Source organism: Caenorhabditis remanei, chromosome V (genome assembly GCF_010183535.1).
Source record: "Caenorhabditis remanei strain PX506 chromosome V, whole genome shotgun sequence".
NCBI lineage: Eukaryota > Metazoa > Nematoda > Chromadorea > Rhabditida > Rhabditidae > Caenorhabditis > Caenorhabditis remanei.
Window position 1 is genome coordinate 19,782,320 of NC_071332.1, and position 19,809 is coordinate 19,802,128.

Genomic DNA, 19,809 nt, shown 5'->3' on the forward strand with positions numbered 1-19,809 from the left:
AACAGGTAAGTATAATTGGATGATTAACCATTAAAATAAGCAAAAATTACAGAGAAAATAATAGTAAATTTTTTATTTCAAACAGTAAGGACGATTTTTTGGACTTTTGGACATTATAGATTAATTAAATATTAATTATCACAAAACATGTTGAATATACAAAGTGAAATAAATGAAGCAAATCCGCTCCACAGCTAATCAGAGGAAAGAGTGATGATGAAGGAAAATTTGTGAGTGATAATTATTTTTTAATTACTAACAGTTTTTAATAAATAATTACGGCACCAGGCACAACTTTGCTACGATTGATACGTTCGATTTCAAGAATTTTTTCAAGTGTCACTCTCACCAGAAGAGCCTTGTTGGTATCATTCGGAATATGAAAAAACCAAAGATTCATAATTCCTTCGACTAAATCCAAAGACTGTGCTCCAAATTTTTCCTTGATGGACAATACGTCGATATCAACGTCAGTTACTATGTGACACCGTTCGAAGTGTGGGGAGCTGATGAAGGTCTGAAACGGGAAAAAAAGTTGCAGACATATATTGAAAAACAAGAAAACTCACATTTTTCAAAAACTCTACATCAGTTGCAGTGACCATCGTTATGAAGCCATTGAATTCCTCCAAGTGGGAGATTTGACGGACATTCGAAATTTTTAAAAGGGAAGTAGAAATTCTCTTTGCGTTTTCCCAGTGCTCGCTTTCGAATAGCTCCTGGAAATCACCCAATGCTTCGGTTTCGATTCTCAAGACCTTCAGGTGGTTTGCATCAAAAAGTGGAAGTGTCGCAAGGATTTGATCCTGTGATAATCCGTGCAACTCAAGTTCATTGACTTTCAAGGGGAAAATTCGAGATTCCGGGGGTTGAGATCTCATTATTTGGATTAGAGGGTCACAACAAATTTCATACAATTTGAATTTCCTTAATGGACTCTTCAGATGTCTCAAGTAAATCTTGAAATCTTGAATGAGAGCTTCCATGGGATCCAATCCAGAAATTGTTTTTACTGGATGACTACCCATGTGGGATCTACACACTACAGTACTTCCGCTTTCTGCTTTTCTATAACCAATCCATATTCTTGAATTGTTGTCCGATTTGAAATAAATGTCAGCGTACTCCCGATCTCCTAAGTACACGTCTTCCACGTGAGCATCTGGCTTATTCTCATCAATATGGTTTCGTAGGGTGTGGCAAACATTGCGAAGTCGTGCGCTGTAATTTAATAGATTAGACACCTGAGAAATTCTAGAATTTTCTAGAAACTTACATTTCTAGGTAATCACAAAAATACAGAATATGGTTAATTGCAATCTCGGGGAGCCGTAGAAGTGGAGAAGTCATGTTCTGAAATCACTGAAAAAGAATAAAGATGAGTTCCTTCGACAACATAAATACTGATGGTTGAATAACCGATAGCATGAATACCAGCATGTGAATTTTCAGAATAATTTTTTTACAGCACAAAAAATTAATAAATATTTGAATATAAATGATAGGAGAGGCATAGAAATGAATAAGCAATTGATCGAACATCGGGATACACAAAAGAACAAGAGGAATGTTATGAAATCTATTTAAAAATCAGGTGAAATTAAATATTAATTACCACGAAACATGTTGGAAATACAAATCGAAAAAATGAAGCAAATGCGCTCCATAGCTAAAGAGAGGAAGAAGAGATTATAAATGAAAACGTGTGAGTTTTTAAATTGATAATAACATTAATAGATAATCACTGCACCTGATTTAACATTTCTACGATTGGTTCGTTTGATTTCAAGAATTCTTTTGCAGATCACCTCCACCAGAAGAACAATGCGTGAGTCATTAGGAATATGAAAGTACCACTGATTTACATTTATTATCTCGAAAGACGGTGCTACAAATGTTTCCATTAAGGACAATAAGTCGATATCAACGTCAACTATTATGCGACACCGTTCGAAAAGTGGTGAGCTAATGAAGGTCTGAAATTGAAGGGAAGAAGTTACAAATCTATAATAAGAAACCTCACATTTTTCAAAAAGTCAACATCAGCTGCAGTCACTCTCGATATGGAACCTTCGAATCTCTTCAAATGGAAAATTTGACGGACATTCGGGATTTTAAAATTTGGATATAGATTAACTTTCTCCGCGTTTCTCCAGTGTGCGGTTTCAAAAAGAGCATGACCATTTAATCCATCTCTATCGGTTACCGCATTCATATCAGCTTCAATTTTCAAGTACTTCAGGCGGTTCGCATTAAAAAGCGGGAGTGTCGCAAGAATTTGAGCAGGTGATAATCTGTGCAACTCAAGTTTATCGACATTCAAGGGGAAAAATCCAGATTCCGGGGGTTGAGATCTCATTATTTGGAGGAGTGCGTCACAACAAACTTTATCCAATTTGAATTTTCTTAATGGACTCTTCAGATGTTTCAAGTAAATCTTGAAGTCTTGAATGAGGGCACCCATAGGATCCAATCCAGAAATTGGTTTTACTGGATGATCACCCATGTCGGATATACACTCTACAGTACATCCGCTTTCTGCTTCTTTGTAATTAATCCATATTCTAGAATCGTTGTCCGATTCAAAATAAATGTCAGCGTTCTGATATCCTAGGCACACGTCCTTCACGTGAGCGTCTGGTTTATTTTTATCGATATGGTTTCGAAGAGTGTGGCAGACTTTCCGAAGACGTGCGCTGTAATTGAGAAGGTTAGACTCGAGGAGAAATTCTAGAACTTTCTAAAAACTTACATTTCCAAATAATCGCAGAAATACAGAATGTGATTTTTAGCAACGGTAGGGAGACGCAGAAGGGCGGAGTCATCAGTCATTCTGAATAAAATATCTGGAAAGAAAACGTTAGAATATAAAATTAAAAAATGCAAAACAGATAAGTATAATTGGTTGATTAACCATTAAAATAAGCAAAAATTATAGAAAATTAATGATGAATCTTTTATTTCAAACATTTTAATGGTTGGACAACCGATCAAACGAATAATGTCAATTTTCTGAATAATTATATTTTCCAGCACAGAAATACAATAAAAATTTGCAGATAAATGAGAAGAAAGGCTCAGAAAAGAATGATAAATTGGTGGAACATCAGGATCCACAAAAAGGACAAAAGGAAGCTTAAGGAATCCATTCAAAACTTAGGTAACAATGAAGCAAATGCGCTCCACAGTTAATAAGCGGAAGGAAAGAGAATGAATGAAAATAGGGAAATTTGTTTAAAAATTGCTAACAATTTTAATAGATAATCACTGCGCCTGAAGGAACATTCCTACGATTGATACTTTTGATTTCAAGAATTATATTGCAGATCACCTCTACTAGAAGAACGCTGGTAGTGTTATGAGGAATATGAAAGTACCAACGATTTACACTTCCTAGTCGAAAGACGGTGATCCAAATGTTTCCTTTATAGACAATACAGTTAATAAGCGGGAGAAGAGAGAATGAATGAAAATTTGTGAATTATTGTTTTTTTGATCACTAATCATTTTAGTGAATAATCACTGCACCTGAAGGAACACTGCTACGATTGACACGTTTGATTACAAGAATTGTTTTGCCGAACAACTCCACCAGAAGAACGCTGGTAGTGTCATTAGGAATATGAAAATGCCAACAATTTGATTTTCCTCCCATTGTGACGAAAGACGGAGCTCCAAAAGCTTCCTTTATAGACAATAAGTCAATATAAAAGTTAGCGCCCATGGTGCACCGTTTGAAGTGTGGCGATCTAATGAAGGTCTGAAACGGAAAAAAAAGTTGCAGACATATATGGAAAAATATGAAAACTCACATTTTTCAAAAACTCTACATCAGTTGCAGTGACCATCGATATGTTGCCATTGAATTCCTCCATGTGGGAGATTTGACGGACATTCGAAATATTTAAACTTAGGGAAGCAAAAATTCTCTTTGCGTTTTTCCAGTGCTCGCTTTCGAATAGCTCCTGGAAAACACCCAATGGATCTCCCTCTGTTTCATCTTCAAAGCTCAAGTCCTTCAGGTGGTTTGCATCAAAAAGTGGAAGTGTCGCAAGGATTTGATCTTGTGATAATCTGTACAACACAAGTTTATTGACTTTCAAGGGGAAAATTCGAGACTCCGGGGGTTGAGATCTCATTATTTGGATGAGAGGGTCACAATAAGTTCTATTCAGTTTGAATTTTCTCAGTGGAGTCTTCAGATGTCTCAAGTAAATCTTGAAGTCTTGAATAAGAGCACCCATAGGATCCAATCCAGAAATTGTTTTCAATGAACGGCTATCCATATACAGGGTGGCGAATAAGTATACGACGCTCTTAATACTTGGATATTTCGCGAAAAAACGATTGAATTAATGAAGAAACGTTATCAATAGTTGGAATGTATGTATTAGATTTTGTATTCAACTCGAATTCATAGTTGGATACTTCGGCTTGGATACAGGCCGTCTGACGTCCGATAGCAAAATTGCTAGTGCGCCGTAGGTAGTCGACGCCTACTTCGTCCCATATCTTCTGAACAGTCGTCTCGAGAACAACGGCCGTATTGTAGGAGATTCCTGAAGTCTTGCTCTTCAAATATTCTCATACGATGAAATCCACCGGATCGAGATCCGCTTACGACGCAGGCCTGATGTCGTCGCACCAGTTCCCAGGAAAATGAGAAAAACGACGATTTTTGTTGTTTTGGTACTGTGTGACGCGGCCTATTTTAGTTGAGGGATAAAAATGGGCTCATCAGAATGTTGTGCTGTACAGGGCTACACAACATCCTTCAAAACCAAGTTTTGGTAGACCCCGAGTTGATTTTCGTACTTTTGCTGATGAAAACTAACAAAGTTCTACCGTCAGATGTCACCGAGTGCCGTACTATGACACTTTTAGGAAAAATGCGGTCATGGGCCTAAAAAAGTTTTGGGGGCCTTCTGTCAGCTTGTGACAAAAATAGTTTTTACTTTTGACGATTGGAAAATGGTGCAATCGTGAAAACTCTCACGGAAATCCAGATCACGTCCGAAACGCGGCGCACCTGCAGATTAAAAGGCAACTTTTTCGATTTTTCAACTCGAGAAGCTTTGGATTGGGCGGAAAATAACTTTTCTTGACACAGTTTGTAGGATTTGAGGTTGAACTGTCTTTTGACAATGGTTTGCACACTTCCACTACTGATTTTGAGATCCATAGCGATCTTGTTTATGCTGATACTATAATTGCTGGAGATTTTTCTTTTGATTATTCCTTGAGTCCTATAAGTGTTGACTGTGGCTGGTCTGCCGGATTTTTATCTTTCTTGGAGACTTTCATGCTTTTTGAAGGTAGAAAACATTCTACAAACAGTTGCTGATGGAATATCAAGACGTTTTGCAGTCTTGAAGCTCTTGACTCCCTTCTTTAAAAAAGCCTATATGGTGGGTTGGAGAGGTAAAGCTCGCATAACTTGAGATGAAGATGAGAATAAGATAAATGACTTTAAAGCCGACTTATATAGTGTCTGGACTTTCGAAAATGTTCAAAACATTTCTGAAATATCTCTTGGCACAGTGCCAACAAGTGCAAAAACACAACGTCGTATACTTATTCGCCACCCTGTATGTTGTACAATCTACAGCACATCCACCTTCTGCTTTATTGTAATCAATCGATATTCTAGAATCGTTGTCCGATTCAAAATGAATGTCAGCGTACTCCCGATCTCCTAGGTACACGTCTTTCACGTGAGCATCTGGCTTATTCTCATCAATATGGTTCCGGAGAGTGTGACAAACATTTCGAAGACGTGCGCTGTAATTGAGAAGGTTGGACTCTTGAGAAGTTCTAGAACTTTCTAAAAACTTACATTTCCAAATAATCGCAGAAATACAGAATGTGATTTTTAGCAACGGTAGGGAGACGCAGAAGGGCGGAGTCATCAGTCATTCTGAATCAAATCTCTGGAAAGAAAACGTTAGAAGATGAAATTGAAAAATGCAAAACAGATAAGTATAATTGGTTGATTAACCAATAAAATAAGCAATAATTATAGAAAAATAATAATCAATATTTTATTTCAAGCGGTAAAGACAATTTTTTGGAGTTTTGAACACCAACTAATCAAACACAAATATCAATAGGATAAATAAGTGAAGGAAATCAAGAGGAATCTTAAGGAATCCATTCAAAACTAAGATAAAAAGAAAAAAGAAGCAAATGCGCTCCACAGCTGACAAGAGCAAAGAGAGATGATGAATGAAAATTTGTGAATTATTATTTTTTTGATTACTAATAATTTTTGTGAATAATCACTGCAACAAAATCGAATTTTCGACTATGTTTCCACATATCGATAAAACCCGAGCGTTTTTTGACAACATTTTGCAAGTCTGGATCTCAAGAAACCTATTCAAACAATAGGTAAAAAGAGGAAGAAAATAAAATGAATAAAAATTTGTGAATCATAATTATTTTTTGAGTACTAACAATTTTTAATAGATAATCACTGCACCTGAAGGAACCTTTCTACGTCTGATACGTCCGATGTCAAGAGTTTTTCTGCAGTTCACTTTCACCAAAAGAACACTTGCAGTGTGATTAGGAATATGAAAGAACCAACGATTTACACTTCCTAACATTGAAATGAAAGACGGTGCTCCAAAAGCTTCATTGATGGACACTACGTCTAAACCAACGTCGAAATTTATATGGTACCGTTCGAAGCCTCTCCAGCGGATAAAGGTCTGAAAAACAAATTGAAGGAAAAAAGTTAAATAAGAAAACTCACATTTTTCAAAAGCACCAAGTCATCACTTGTTGCAGTCGACATGCGGCCAGCAAACTTTTTCAAATGAACGATTTGGCGGACATCCGAGATATGAAAATTGTACAGTTCGATTTTCATTGCATTCCACCAATGCTCCATTTCGAACAGTTCGTGAAATACACCCAATGCCTCTCCGGTCTCGTCGTTTGCATCGGTGAAGATTTTCAACGTTTTCAGACAGTTTGCATCGAAAAACGGGAGGATTGCGAGGTTTTGAGTAGAGGATAACTCGGTGAGTTCAAGTTTGGCGGTCCTCAACTTGAAGGTCTGAGATCTCATCAATTCAAGGAGGGCGTCACAACAAACTTCATGCAGTGTGAAGCTTCTCAATGGAGTCTTCAGATGTCTCGAGTAAATCTTGAAATCTTGTATAAGAGCATCCATGGGATTCAATCCGGAAATTATTTTTGCTGGAGGATCGACTATGTCGGTTAAACATTCCACAACACATCCCCCTTCTGCTTCTTTGTAATCAATCAATATTATAGAATCGTATTCGAATTCGAGCAAAATATCAGCTCGCTCCCGTTCTCCTAGACGCACGACTTTCACGTGAGCATCGGGTTTATTTACATCGATGTGATTACGTAAGGAGTGACAGACATTGCGAAGACGAACGCTGTAATTACGAATGATTAGATTCGAGTAGAAATTCTAGAATTTTCTAGAAACTTACATTTCTAAATAATCGCAGAAATACAGAATATGGTTGATTGCTATCTCGGGGAGCCGCAGGAGTGGGGAGTCGTCAGTCATTCTGAATTTCTGGAAAAGTGTAATTTGGATTGCATTTTCAAAAAACTTTCAAAATAAGTTGAAATTACGGCAAGTTGACGGAATTTTTCAGAAGATCGGAAGATCAGATAATCGTAAAATCGGAATATCATCATATTAGAGTATCAACAGATAAGAGGAATATCCAAAGGTCAATAAGTTAGAAATTCAGAAACACAAAAGATAAGAAAACAAAAAAATTGGCTTCAATGCATAAAAAACGCCTCATATCAGTCAAAATCGGTGTTTTCAACACAGAAATGACCTGGTGCGTCTTCAGAAAAAAGGAAATAAAACATCAAAAGATAGAAGGCACAGAAAGTTAAAACGCTAGAATTTCACCTATTTTTCTCTCCAAGAACGCGCCGAAGGCACGCCAGACAGCGCAATGAATTAATCTGGCGCGCCTCGGACGCGTTTTGAACTGAAAATAATGTTTCCGGGTGGTCGGAGAATTGGAAAAGGAAGATGAGAAGATCAGTTTTGTTCAAACAGGAAAATTTCTCGTTCTTACCAAAAAAACTCAAAAATATTTGAAAAATATCGATTTCCTCAATTTTTTTTCCCAAAATTACTGTCGATAAGCTTTTTTACCTCATTTTCAAACGTCTCAGGACTAGAAAAGCAATAAAACATGCAAACTTCTTATTTTTACAGTTAAAAATAATAATAAAATATGACAAAAAAGCTGCAAAACTGTAAAAGTAACCTAAAACAAGAGCTGGCACCGAAAAAGTCGTGTTTCCCATCAATTTTTTGTAAATTTTGCTTGAAAAAATAGTTTATCTCATATCTAATCAATAAAAAGTATCTAAAAACATAAGAAAAAACTAAAGGAAATCAGAATTTTGCCAAAAAACACATTGACGGTTAGAGAGAACAGTGGAAGGAGAGACGCAGGATGCTGGGCAGATGAAGAGAGAGTGTGAGTGACCGTGGAGGGGCGAGAGAAAAAAGAGGTGTTGCTGTTTGGCACACTGCCAATATGTGTTAGTAGTGGTCAGCGGAAGGTGGCATATGGACGATCAAGATGAGGAGATGAGATTTTCTATTCAAAACGAGTCTAAGGCGCGCCAGATTAGTCTGTGACTTTCTGTTTCTTCTATCTTCTGATATTTTGATTATCTGATTTCACGTTTTTCTGGAGCACTAGCTATTTTCTGTGATGTTTGGCGCGCCTTTGACGCTTTGCTGAGTTAGAAATGTTGGACAAATTTTTATATTATAAATTAATAATAATGTTTAATAGATAATCACTGCCCCAGGAACAACATATCTGCGATTCATACGTGCGATTTCAAATTCGTTGCTGCTGCTCACATCGACCCGAAGAGCACTGTTTGTGTCATTAGGAATATGAAAGTACCAACGATTTGAGTTTGTGATTCTGTCGAAAAAAGATGGTCCAAATATGTCCTGTAAGGGCAATGAGTTGAGATCTACGTCTACTTTTATGCAGCAACGTTCGAAGACTGGCGAGCTGATGAATGTCTGGAAAGGAAAAAAAGGTGCAAACCTGTAACGGAAAATATGAAAACTCACATTTTTCAGAAACACCGCGTCAGCTGCAGTCATTCTCGATATGGAGCCATGGAATTCCTTCAAGTGAGAGATTTGACGGACATTCGGGATATTAAGATTTGATAGTAGGCAAATTTTCTCCGCTTTCCTCCAGTGCTCGGTTTCAAAAAATGCATGAAAATCATCCTCATTTAATCGATCTCCCTCTGTTCCTTCAATTCTCAAGTCCTTCAGGTGGTTTGCATCAAAAAGTGGAAGTGTCGCAAGAATTTGATCCGCTGATAATCCGTACAACTCAAGTTCATTGACTTTCAAAGGGAAAATTTGAGATTCTGGAGGTTGCTTTCTCTTTATTTGGAAGAGGACGTCAAAACAGACTTCATACAATTGAAATTGTCTCAGTGGGGTCTTCAGATGTCTCATGTAAATCTTGAAGTCTTGTATGAGAACATCCATGGGATTCATTCCAGAAATAGTTTTCAATGAATAGCGACCCATAAATGTATCACAATTTACAGTACATCCGCCTTCTGCTTCTTTGTAATCAATGTATATTCTAGAATCTTGTTCTGAATCGAAACAAATTACAGCGTTATTCCCATTTCCTAGAAGCACTTCTTCCACATGGGCGTCAGGTTTGAACAAGTCGATATGGTTTCGCAGAGAGTGGCAGACTTTCCGAAGTTGTGCGCTGTAATTTTAAAGATTAGACTCGAAGAAAATCTCTAGAATTTTCTTAAAACTTACATTTCCGAATAATCGCAGAAATAGAGAATGTGGTTCATTGTAATCTCTGGGAGCTGCAGGAGTGGGGGATCATCAGCCATCTGAATCAAATCTCTGGAAAGAAAACGTTAGAATTTAGAATTGAAAAATACGATTCAGATAAGTGTAGATGGTTGGACAACCGATAGAATTAATCAAAGAATGTCAAGTTTTCGAATAATTTTATTTAACAGCACAAAAAATTAATAAACATATGCGGAGAAAAAAGAGGAAAGGCATAGAAAAGAATGAGAAATTGGTGGAAAATTAGGATACACAAAAAGGACAAGGGGGAAAATTGGGATATTTTTTTTTAATTGATGATAATTTTAATAGATGATCACTGCACCTGGCAAAACCTCGCTACGATCAATACGTATAATATCAATTGTTTCTTTGCACGTCACTTCCACCAGTAGAACACGGGTAGTATCGTTAGGAATATGAAAGTACCACCAATTTGCATCTTCTATTTCAATTGACGGTGCGCCAAATGTATCCTTTATAGACAATAAGTCGAGATCTTCGTCTACTTTTATGAGGGAATGTTCGAAGAGTGGGGAGCTGATGAATGTCTGAAAAGGAAAAAATAGTTGTGAATCTGTAATGTAAAGTTTGAAAACTCACATTTTTCAGAAACTTCACACCAGCTGCAGTCATTCTCGATATGAAGCCATGGAATTCTTTCAAGTGGGAAATTTGACGGACATTCGAGATTTTAAATGTTGGATATATATTAACTTTCTCCACGTTTCTCCAGTGTTCGGTTTCAAAAAGTGCATGAAATACATTACCATCATCTGCACCATCATTTAATCCATCTCCATCGGATACCGCATTGATATCAGTTTCAATTTTCAAGACCTTCAGGTGGTTTGCATCAAAAAGTGGAAGTGTTGCAAGAATTTGAGCCGCAGAAAATCCGTACAACTCAAGTTTACTGACTTTCAAGGGGAAAATTCGAGATTCCGGGGGTTGCTCTCTCTTTATTTGGAGGAGGGCATCACAACAGATTTGACTCAATTGAAATAGTCTCAGTGGAGTCTTCAGATGTCTCAAGTAAATCTTGAAGTCTTGAATAAGAGCACCCATGGCATCCAATCCAGAAATCGTTTTCAATGAACGGCTACCCGTATATGTTGTACGCTCCACAGTACATCCGCCTTCTGCTTCTTTGTAGTCTATCCATATTCTAATATTGTTCTCTGATTCGAAAAAAATTTCAGCATTCATCCAGATCCCTAGACGCACTTCCTTTACATGAGCATCTGGTTTATTAGCATCGATATGGTTTCGAAGAGTGTGGCAGACTTTCCGAAGTTGTGCGCTGTAATTAAGAAGGTTAGACACTTGAGAAATTCTAGAATGAAGGTTACATTTCCAAATAATCGCAGAAATAGAGAATGTGGTTCATTGTAATCTCGGGGAGCCGCAGGAGTGGGGACTCATCAGTCATTCTGAATCAAATCTCTGGAAAAAAAACGTTAGAATTTGGAATTGAAAAATACGATTCAGATAAGTGTAGATGGTTGGACAACCGATAGAATTAATCAAAGAATGTCAATGTAAGTTCTGTATAAAAGGTCACGTGAAGAATTGAAAATCCACAATTTCAAAGTGTCAAATTTTATTTATGATTATTTTCGCTTACATGGATTCAAATTTGATGTTCAACTAGTGGATAAACTGGCCAAAATGACAATTTTTGAGGAAAAGTTACCTTGATTCTGTAATTAGGTTTTGATCAACTTCACCTTTTTTTATTCAACAACATTAAAAACGTCCGTTTTAATGAAATTTGCATAAAAAGGTTTGAAAATGTGTTTTCTTTTTAAGTAAGAGAAGGTAAAGTAAGTTGATCAAAACCTAATTACAGAATCAAGGTAACTTTTCCTCAAAAATTGTCATTTTGGTGAGTTTATCCACTTGATGAACATCAAATTTGAATCCACGTAAGCGAAAATAATCATAAATAAAATTTGACACTTTGAAATTGTGGATTTTCAATTCTTCACGTGACCTTTTATACAGAACTTACAATGGTACAGAATTGGTATCGATACCGATTCTGTACTTTCGAATAAACTTGGAGAAAACTTTTTTCACGTGATCTTTTATGCAGAGTACAGAATAGGTATGAATACCAAATCTGGAGGAATTTCTTGGTACAAAATCGGTATCCATACCGATTCTGTACTTTTGAATAAACTTTGAAAAAAGAACAGAAAATGACGTGAACAGACAAAAGTGGAAAACTCTGTGCTTCACGTGCAACTTTTTCTAGCAATTGCCAGTTTATTGCAAAATCGTTCAAATTCAGGGAAATGCTGTATTTTCAGTACAGATTACTCACAGAAAACCATTTTTCAACTAGCTAGCAAAAAATTTTGAAATTCCAACCGTCTTATATCTCTGATGTTTCTCTTCAAAAACGCGTCGAAGTCACGCCAGACAGCGCAATGAACTAATCTGGCGCGCCTCGGACGCGTTTTGAACAGAGAATTTGGTCTCTAGGTGACCTGAAATTTGGAAAACGAAAATTGATCTCATTATTACCAAAAAAAATCAAATATTTATCGATTTCGTCAGATTTTCGTTCTATAAAGTCCTTTTCTCCCATTTCCACTTAAAAATTTGATCTTTCAATCAATTTTTTGTAACTTTTCCTTGAAAAAATGATTTATCTCATATCTAATCAACAAAAGTATCTAAAAAATAAGAAAGAACTAAAAGCAATTCGAATTTCGCCAAAAAATGCGTTGACGATTATAGAGAAGAAAGGAAGGAGAGATGCAGGATGCTGGGCAGAAGAAGAGAGAGTGTGAGTGAAAGTGGAGGGACGAGAGAAAAAGGGAATATGGTTGTTGTTTGGCACACTGCCAATATGTGTTAGTAGTGGTCAGCAAATAGAGGGGTCTCCCTCTTCTCTTCTCTTTAACCGTCAATGCGTTTTTTTTGGCAAAATTCGAACTTCGTTGTGTTTTTCTTTTGTTTTCAGAAAGGTTTTGTTGAATAGATATGAGATAAACAATTTTTTTAGCAAAATTCGCAGAAAACTGATCGGAAGCACAAAATTTTCAGTTGAGATGTTACTTTGTAGAGTATTGTAGCTTTCTTGTCTTATTTTTTTTCTTTCAGTCTCATAAACAAAACAATTGAATATTTTCTTGGTTTCCTAGTCCCGAGACGTTTGGAATTGAGCCACAAAGACTTATCGACACCATAATTAAACGAAAATTGAGAGAATCGATATTTTTGAGTTTTTTTGGTAAGAATGAGAACAAATTGCAACAAAAATCTTTCCAATCTTCTGGAGGCAACATTTTCTGTTCAAACGCGTTCAATGCGCGTCAGATTGAATCGTTGGTTTGTCTGGCGTGTCTTCGGCGCGTTCCTGAAGAGATTTGACGCATTGATGTGTTGGAAAAACCGATATTGACTGATCTCAGGCGATGATTTTTCAATTGTCTTATATTCTGATCTTTCGAAAAAATTCCGTCAATTCACTATAATTCTAACTTGTTTTGATTTTAACTTGACTCTGAAATTTCAGAAGAATGACTGATGAGTCCCCATTCCTGAAACTGCCTGAAATTGTCATGGACAATGTTTTACACTACTGTGATTATCTGGAAATGTGAGTTTTAAAAGAATTTTCAAATCGCTCATGACAAATTTTCAGTGCTCGTCTTCGGAAGACTTGTCGAAGCCTACGAAACTATGTCGATAGCACAACATCAGATGCTCTGATGACAAGTGTAGAAATCACTGCACATTCTCAGGAAGTCAGATTCTTGCTTCGTTCAAGAAGTTGTAGAATCGATGCCCACTACTCACAATCCAAGGATGGCTACAGTATGCAGTATTACACCAATGGAAAATGCGAGTTTAAAACAAAGAAGATACATGGAGAGAACTATTTGGAAGCTTTTAAAAAGGATCTTGAGATTTTTATGAAGTATCAAAAAGGCGTCATATCACACTTGAGAATTGATCTTCCACCACCTCTAAGTGAAGGAATTCTGAAAGTAATTGAGAACCGCGGCTCCACACTGAAAGTCACTGAAATCTATGTGTTCAATTTACCTGCAACTCAACTTCTATCTACTATATCTCTTATCGATGCTCAATGTCTGGAAAATCTGAAAGTATTCACCAAAGAACAGAGAGATGTGATAGATGAGATTATGGATCTGGAGCAGTGGAAACATCTGTATTACTGTCAATTGCTGAATTTTCAAATTTCGCAGCCTAGAAGAATCTCTCATATTGGCATGTTTACGGGGAATGTGACATCTGTCACGGCAGCGGATTTGGATTTTCTGAAAACGGTAATTTCTGCAGAGTGTGATTCTGAAACAATCACGTCTACCATTTACAGGCCTTCCTCAATTCATCAATGTTCTGTTGTTGTAAAATGAACTGCAACAGTATCGCCGATTTGTCAGAAATAGCCGAAATATTCGGAGTACAACCATTCACCAGTCGCGGTAGTACTGGCGGAGTCTTAAGACTGTGGTTCTTCCGTATGCCAAACGACAAAACTACAGTTCTCTCGCTGGATGTGAACAGTTTCCATTTCGTTGAGTTCCGTCATAAAAAAACTGCAGAAGTGCCAAGCGATGCTGTAATCATTGGTTGAGACTCTTTTTTTCTATTCACATGCCTAAATATTCTCACATATTCAATCTTTTGTATATCCAGATGTCCGACTTTTCATTAGGAACATCCCTTTACCTCTTCCATTCTTCCCACAACCTCCTCCAACTTTATATACAATATTTATTGGTTTTCTGTGCTGTGAAATAAGATTACCTCGTAAATGTTCCATTTTCTACATTTTTATTGAAACAGGTAAAACGTAAAATTTTTCATAAAGGCGTTCATGTAATCTAGTCCTTTGAAAATTTAAAAAATTTTGCCTCTATCTCCGTGGCAATACTTGATTTGGTATCCTTCATCTAATTTGCGATCCGTAGGATGAAAATATTGAAGAATCGACAATCATGAAAAAATACAATTTTTTTGCAACATTTATTCAAAATTTAATAAAAACATCGAAGAAATCAAGCACAACTAAGAAAACTACCGGAAGAAACATTCTTACAACCGAAAGGACAAAAACAATGGAAAAAAATCTGATTAAAAATTGAGTGTGAAGTGAAAATAAAATGAATGAAAAAAAGAGAGTTGAGAACATTAAGATTTTTTGGTTGGTAGGAGGAGAGACGACCCTGCGGCTGTGATTAGAGACCGGTCGCGCTATGAGTTTCATACGGTGTCTAGGATTACAAGGGTTACGGTTCATGGAGGGGTGGGGACCTGAATCAGAGGGAAGAAGAACTGAGAGAAATGAAATGAGTAAACTAGGATGGGGTACTCTGGGAAACGAGTCTAACATGGAGAAAAAAACGGGTATGGGGGCGGAGCTTTGAGCTGGAAATAGTGCATAGAAAAAATGTATGGGTTCATAGAAAGAATCAGTATTTTAGAATCGAGAGTTAAAAATTCAGGAATCTAGAAGTTCTGGAAACTTGAAACCTGGAAGTATGTAATCTGATTATTCAGAAGTCCGGAAGTCCGGGAATCTCGAAAACGAGAAATCTAGAAAGAAACAGGAATCTGAAAAATCTGAAATTCAGAAGTTCACAAACTCTCAAATTTCAGGAATCTAGAAGCTCTGGAAAGCTGGAAGTGTTGAATCTGAAAATTCAGAGATCCAGGAGTCCAGGAATCTAGAAAACTCCGGAATTCAGAATATTGGAAATCCAAAAATTCAATTTTTGAAGAATTCAGGAATATAGGAAACGAGGAATTCGAAACATCTGGAATCACCAAATTTCCAGATTCCCGATTTCCCAAATCCTGAAAAAAGCAAAATGAGTACTAGTCGAAAAATTCGGGGTCTAGGTTTGGTGCATAGAAAAAACGTGGTTGATGGGGGAAAAGGTGAATCAGTAGAGTGGTGCATAGAAAAAAAGGGCGCATAAAAAGGGTACATTCTTAAAATTGGAAAGCTGGAGTGTCGGTCTGCGCATTTTGGTTTTGTGCTGCAAGAATTTGGATACTGGACAGGAGGGTGGCCAAAATTGGGTTTAGTTGGAGTGGAGCCGCCGTTGAGAGCAAGTTGGGGAGTCCGTTGACTTGAGTGGCGATAGAGTTTTGGAGAGGGTCTGGAGAATAGTTAAGTTATAGAGAAGAAGATTATAATTATCTACAAATCCAAGCAAAAAAAATATGGACCGTCTCTGGCCGGCGCATAACTCGCTCCAAATCAAGTTTTATGAGCTGAAAAATATACCAAAATGTAGATCGTGGCGAGTTCTATGCCTGTGGCTTACTTGTGACCGGATGACTAGTTGCTGATGTACCGCGGGTCGCGAAAAAGGTGTGAAAAAAGCGGCAATGGCCAAAAAAGCCATTATAGCCCTACCGCAGCACATAGGCAGAGGGTGGTTTTGTAAAAGTAGTCATGATTGAAATACAGTGACCAATTTTTTGACACTTTATCACGGCCCGCGGTTTATTAACAAATATCTAACCGGCCTGTAGTAGGTCACAGTCGTAGATCTCGCTGAGATCTACATTTTTGTGTATTTTTTAGTCAAAAAACTCAATTTGAAGCAAGTGGCCGGTTTTGGCCCGTTTGACAAGTAGGTAAAATCACTCACTCGAAGCAGTCAACCCATTGAGATACTCAAATAGTGGGCTTGGCGTTGGCACCCCACTAGTCGGGCTGATCGACGCTGGACTTGGTGACGCGTCGACGCTCCGCGAGCTATTTCCTCTTGACACCAGTCTCGGCTGCATTTGTTGCTTACGGACCCTCTTTCTCAGATTCTGCTTCTCAATCGGAACATTAACCACACGCCAGTAGTGGCCAGAGTTGTTTGGTCCGTGGAGAGTAGTGTCGTGATGGCGGAGTGGGACTTTTTCGAAACAATCGTGGAGACTGAGATTGTGACGGATCGAGTTTTGCCATCCCCATTGGTCGGCACGGGTACGGTAATAGGGGTAGAGGAGGGCGATTACCTGGAAACACGTATTTTTCAGACTTGCAAACGGAGCCAACACGAACCGGCTCGTAGTTCGCTTTTAACCCAATATTATGTGATGAAAAATATAACAAAATGTAGATCTCGGCGAGCTCTATCTCTGTGGGGCGGATGGCACTCGGTAATGTGCCGCGGGCCGTGGAAAAGTGCCAAAAAACGCGAAAATTACCTAAGAAGAAATTCGAGCCCACCCTGCTGCGCATTACCGAGATCTCCATTTTGGTATATTTTTCAAAAAGTCTTTTAATCCCTACTCACCGCATAAATCTCCTTGAGCATCAGCTGCTTCTGTGGACTCTTTTCGATTGCCTCGATGATGAGTTCCTTGTAAGAATGTGGTGGCCGCTGACTCCTATCTAGTGAGACCGGTGTTGTCGTGGTACTGGAATCTGTGAGATCTTCGGCCTGCGGCATCTGGATGGTAAGTGCCGGGAACTCCATCTGAAATAGGAACAATATTATATTATAGAATAATGCGAAGAAAAGATCAAAAATAAGAAAAACGAGGTAAGAAAATTGGTTGTGAAACCGGATGGTAGAAGACGAAATTTATGAATAAGAGAGGTGTGAAAGACGATTTATTCAAATAGGTTATTCCATATTGATTACACGATAATCTATATTATTAGAATTATCGCATATTTTGAGTCTAGCATCTCGGACATCAATTGTGACTGCAACAATTTTTTGAGCTCTCTTGAAGTACCATGTTCTAGATTTTACGAACACCGGTTCTGGATCAATGACAAGTATTTCCCCCAGTTCCGCAGTCATCGCTTCATCGTTGTCTCGAGTATCGAAGCAGAGGCCGACTTCTTTGAGATTGGTGTTAGGAAGCAGAAACATCTGAAAAAAATAGGTAAAGATAGCCTCCGGGTTCTATTTTTCAAGTCCCCAGTTCCTTAGGTTATTTAAGAAAACTCACATCTTTCAGTAGTCTTATATCGGTGGCTGTCATCACAGTCTGCAACTGAGTTTTGAACACCTCCAAATGACCAATATCTTGAAAAACGTTAGGAATGACACATCTCGTTAAATGCACTCTAGCTACTTTTTGCCAATGATCCAACGCCAAAATGCCACTGAAATCTGGCCTAGCTGCAGTTCCAGTAATATCCATAAACGTGAGGTATTCAGGGTCAACATGTGGCAGAAGAGAGAGGACAGGAGCAGCATCTACTCCATTAATATGCAAATACTTCGTTTTCAATTGTGGCTTTTCCATCATCATTAAATGAAATCTCTCGCAAAATTCTGCTCGGATTTGATCATCATGCATAAATACCACAAATTTCTCGAGAATGCTTTTGCCATGTCTTATCAAGATTTCAAGATCAATGAAAAAAGCGTCGAGATAATATGAGTTATCCGGAAGTTTTTTTTCACCTCTATCTCCACCAACATAACATCCGTCTGCTCGTTGATGAAAGGAGATAAAGAGAACTGGAGAAGTTTTTGTTGTAAGCATAAGCACAACGTTCCGTCTTTGCACAATTACAGAGAGATCGGTAATCTTGGAATCCAGTAACGATTCATCTACGAGAGCTCGGAAAAACTTGCATGTTTTTCGGAGGGATTGCCTGAATGCATTTTTTCCATTGGAGAATTTCTTTTTTTAATAACTTACAATGAAAGATAGTCGCAAAAGTTCAGCGTATGTAACAACGTAACATCCGGCAGGGTCAGTAGAGTGGGTGGCGGTGGTGGAACACTGAAATTGAGCATTAAATTGCTAGAAGAAGCTAATTTTAGGAGTTTTCTAGTGGTTTTTTACTATTTTTTAAAGGTATTGGAGCAATTCTTAGAGTTTCAGCTTTATTTTAGGCTATTTTTCATGATTGTTACTTTTTTTTTCCGGTAATTAGCTATATTTTTTGAGATTTTCACAATATCAGCGCAGTGGCGAGCTGCCAGTGATGTTTTTCGCTAAGCTAGGATAATTTCTAAAGTTGCCTCAGCCGATTTTTATCGATTTTTGGGGGTTTTGAACATTTTCAAATGTTTTCTTTTATAATTTTTAAATTTTTAGTTGGCTTTATGGGGTTTTTTGCAATTTTGGGATGTACGCTAGCTATTATTTAGTTTTTCGACACTACTTGCTGAAAATTTAGCTGCTTTACACTACATCGTGTTCATTTCCAGCTATATTTTTACGTATTACAACAAAAATTCTAGTGATTTTTTGAATGTTTTAGTAAAAAATTGCATTTTTCAAATATTTTATTTTTTAGAAATTTGAGCTCAATTTTTCCGGATTTTTTAAGCGCTCCTTTTAGAATTTGTCTTATTTCTGTTTTTCATTCAATTTTTCCAAACTTTTAAATGAAAACTTACATCTCCGCATTTTCGACATGCTCCGGTAGCAGTTCAACCGTTTCCTCAGTCATAATGCACAAAATCACCAAGTTTTTTACAAATTCTGGAAGAAACCCCAGTTAAAAAATTAACTATTTTAAAAATTGGCAAAAAACCCCAAAAATCTACGTGGAAAATTGCAAAAAACAACTAAAAATTAGGGAAAAACAAAAAAACAAAAACAATAAGCGACGCTGCAAACGCGCTCCACGGACACGCGTTAGAGATGAGAGACGAGAGAGATTTGGTGTTCAAAGAACGGGAGGCCGATGGCAAGCGTTCGGAAGGAGAAATTGGCGGGAAAACCTGGGATTTGAATTGGATGAGAGATTAGTGGGGGATAACAAGAAAAAATACATAAAAGGAAAAATTATTAAGATAAACTGATAAACAAAAATTGAATGGATTTATGTTTTTTTTTGGTTAATCCCATTTTGTAAATAGTGTGAAAAGATGGATAAGTGCCGGATTTACAAGAACACAATCCATTGTCGGAAAATTGTGAAAAAATCGGGAAATTTATGCCGAAAATGACAGAAATCG

At 37.4% G+C, this 19,809-nt stretch overlaps 6 protein-coding genes across 6 annotated transcripts; 1 reads left to right on the forward strand and 5 right to left on the reverse strand.

Moving 5' to 3' along the window:
* Positions 1 to 265: 265 nt before the first annotated feature.
* On the reverse strand, positions 266 to 2,832 carry GCK72_021406 (uncharacterized protein; the record flags this gene model as incomplete). Its single annotated transcript, XM_053734240.1, has 5 exons — positions 266 to 517; positions 570 to 1,221; positions 1,277 to 1,353; positions 2,024 to 2,696; positions 2,753 to 2,832. 5 exons carry the CDS (start codon positions 2,830 to 2,832, stop codon positions 266 to 268), a joined length of 1,734 nt encoding a protein of 577 aa, XP_053583153.1.
* A 3,629-nt stretch (positions 2,833 to 6,461) lies between these two features.
* GCK72_021407 (uncharacterized protein) lies at positions 6,462 to 7,552 on the reverse strand (the record flags this gene model as incomplete). The annotated part of the gene is made up of 3 exons (XM_053734241.1): positions 6,462 to 6,713; positions 6,758 to 7,415; positions 7,473 to 7,552. 3 exons carry the CDS (start codon positions 7,550 to 7,552, stop codon positions 6,462 to 6,464), a joined length of 990 nt encoding a protein of 329 aa, XP_053583154.1.
* A 1,260-nt stretch (positions 7,553 to 8,812) lies between these two features.
* Positions 8,813 to 9,918, reverse strand: GCK72_021408 (uncharacterized protein; the record flags this gene model as incomplete). The annotated part of the gene is made up of 3 exons (XM_053734242.1): positions 8,813 to 9,061; positions 9,113 to 9,782; positions 9,839 to 9,918. 3 exons carry the CDS (start codon positions 9,916 to 9,918, stop codon positions 8,813 to 8,815), a joined length of 999 nt encoding a protein of 332 aa, XP_053583155.1.
* A 267-nt stretch (positions 9,919 to 10,185) lies between these two features.
* GCK72_021409 (uncharacterized protein) lies at positions 10,186 to 11,312 on the reverse strand (the record flags this gene model as incomplete). The annotated part of the gene is made up of 3 exons (XM_003104439.2): positions 10,186 to 10,431; positions 10,484 to 11,183; positions 11,233 to 11,312. The coding sequence occupies 3 exons, from the start codon at positions 11,310 to 11,312 to the stop codon at positions 10,186 to 10,188; spliced, it is 1,026 nt and encodes a 341-aa protein (XP_003104487.2).
* A 2,101-nt stretch (positions 11,313 to 13,413) lies between these two features.
* On the forward strand, positions 13,414 to 14,498 carry GCK72_021410 (uncharacterized protein; the record flags this gene model as incomplete). Its single annotated transcript, XM_053734243.1, has 3 exons — positions 13,414 to 13,493; positions 13,539 to 14,187; positions 14,238 to 14,498. The coding sequence occupies 3 exons, from the start codon at positions 13,414 to 13,416 to the stop codon at positions 14,496 to 14,498; spliced, it is 990 nt and encodes a 329-aa protein (XP_053583156.1).
* A 1,361-nt stretch (positions 14,499 to 15,859) lies between these two features.
* GCK72_021411 (uncharacterized protein) lies at positions 15,860 to 19,298 on the reverse strand (the record flags this gene model as incomplete). The annotated part of the gene is made up of 7 exons (XM_003104600.2): positions 15,860 to 16,029; positions 16,528 to 16,888; positions 17,170 to 17,352; positions 17,521 to 17,757; positions 17,837 to 18,491; positions 18,539 to 18,622; positions 19,246 to 19,298. 7 exons carry the CDS (start codon positions 19,296 to 19,298, stop codon positions 15,860 to 15,862), a joined length of 1,743 nt encoding a protein of 580 aa, XP_003104648.2.
* Positions 19,299 to 19,809: the final 511 nt, after the last annotated feature.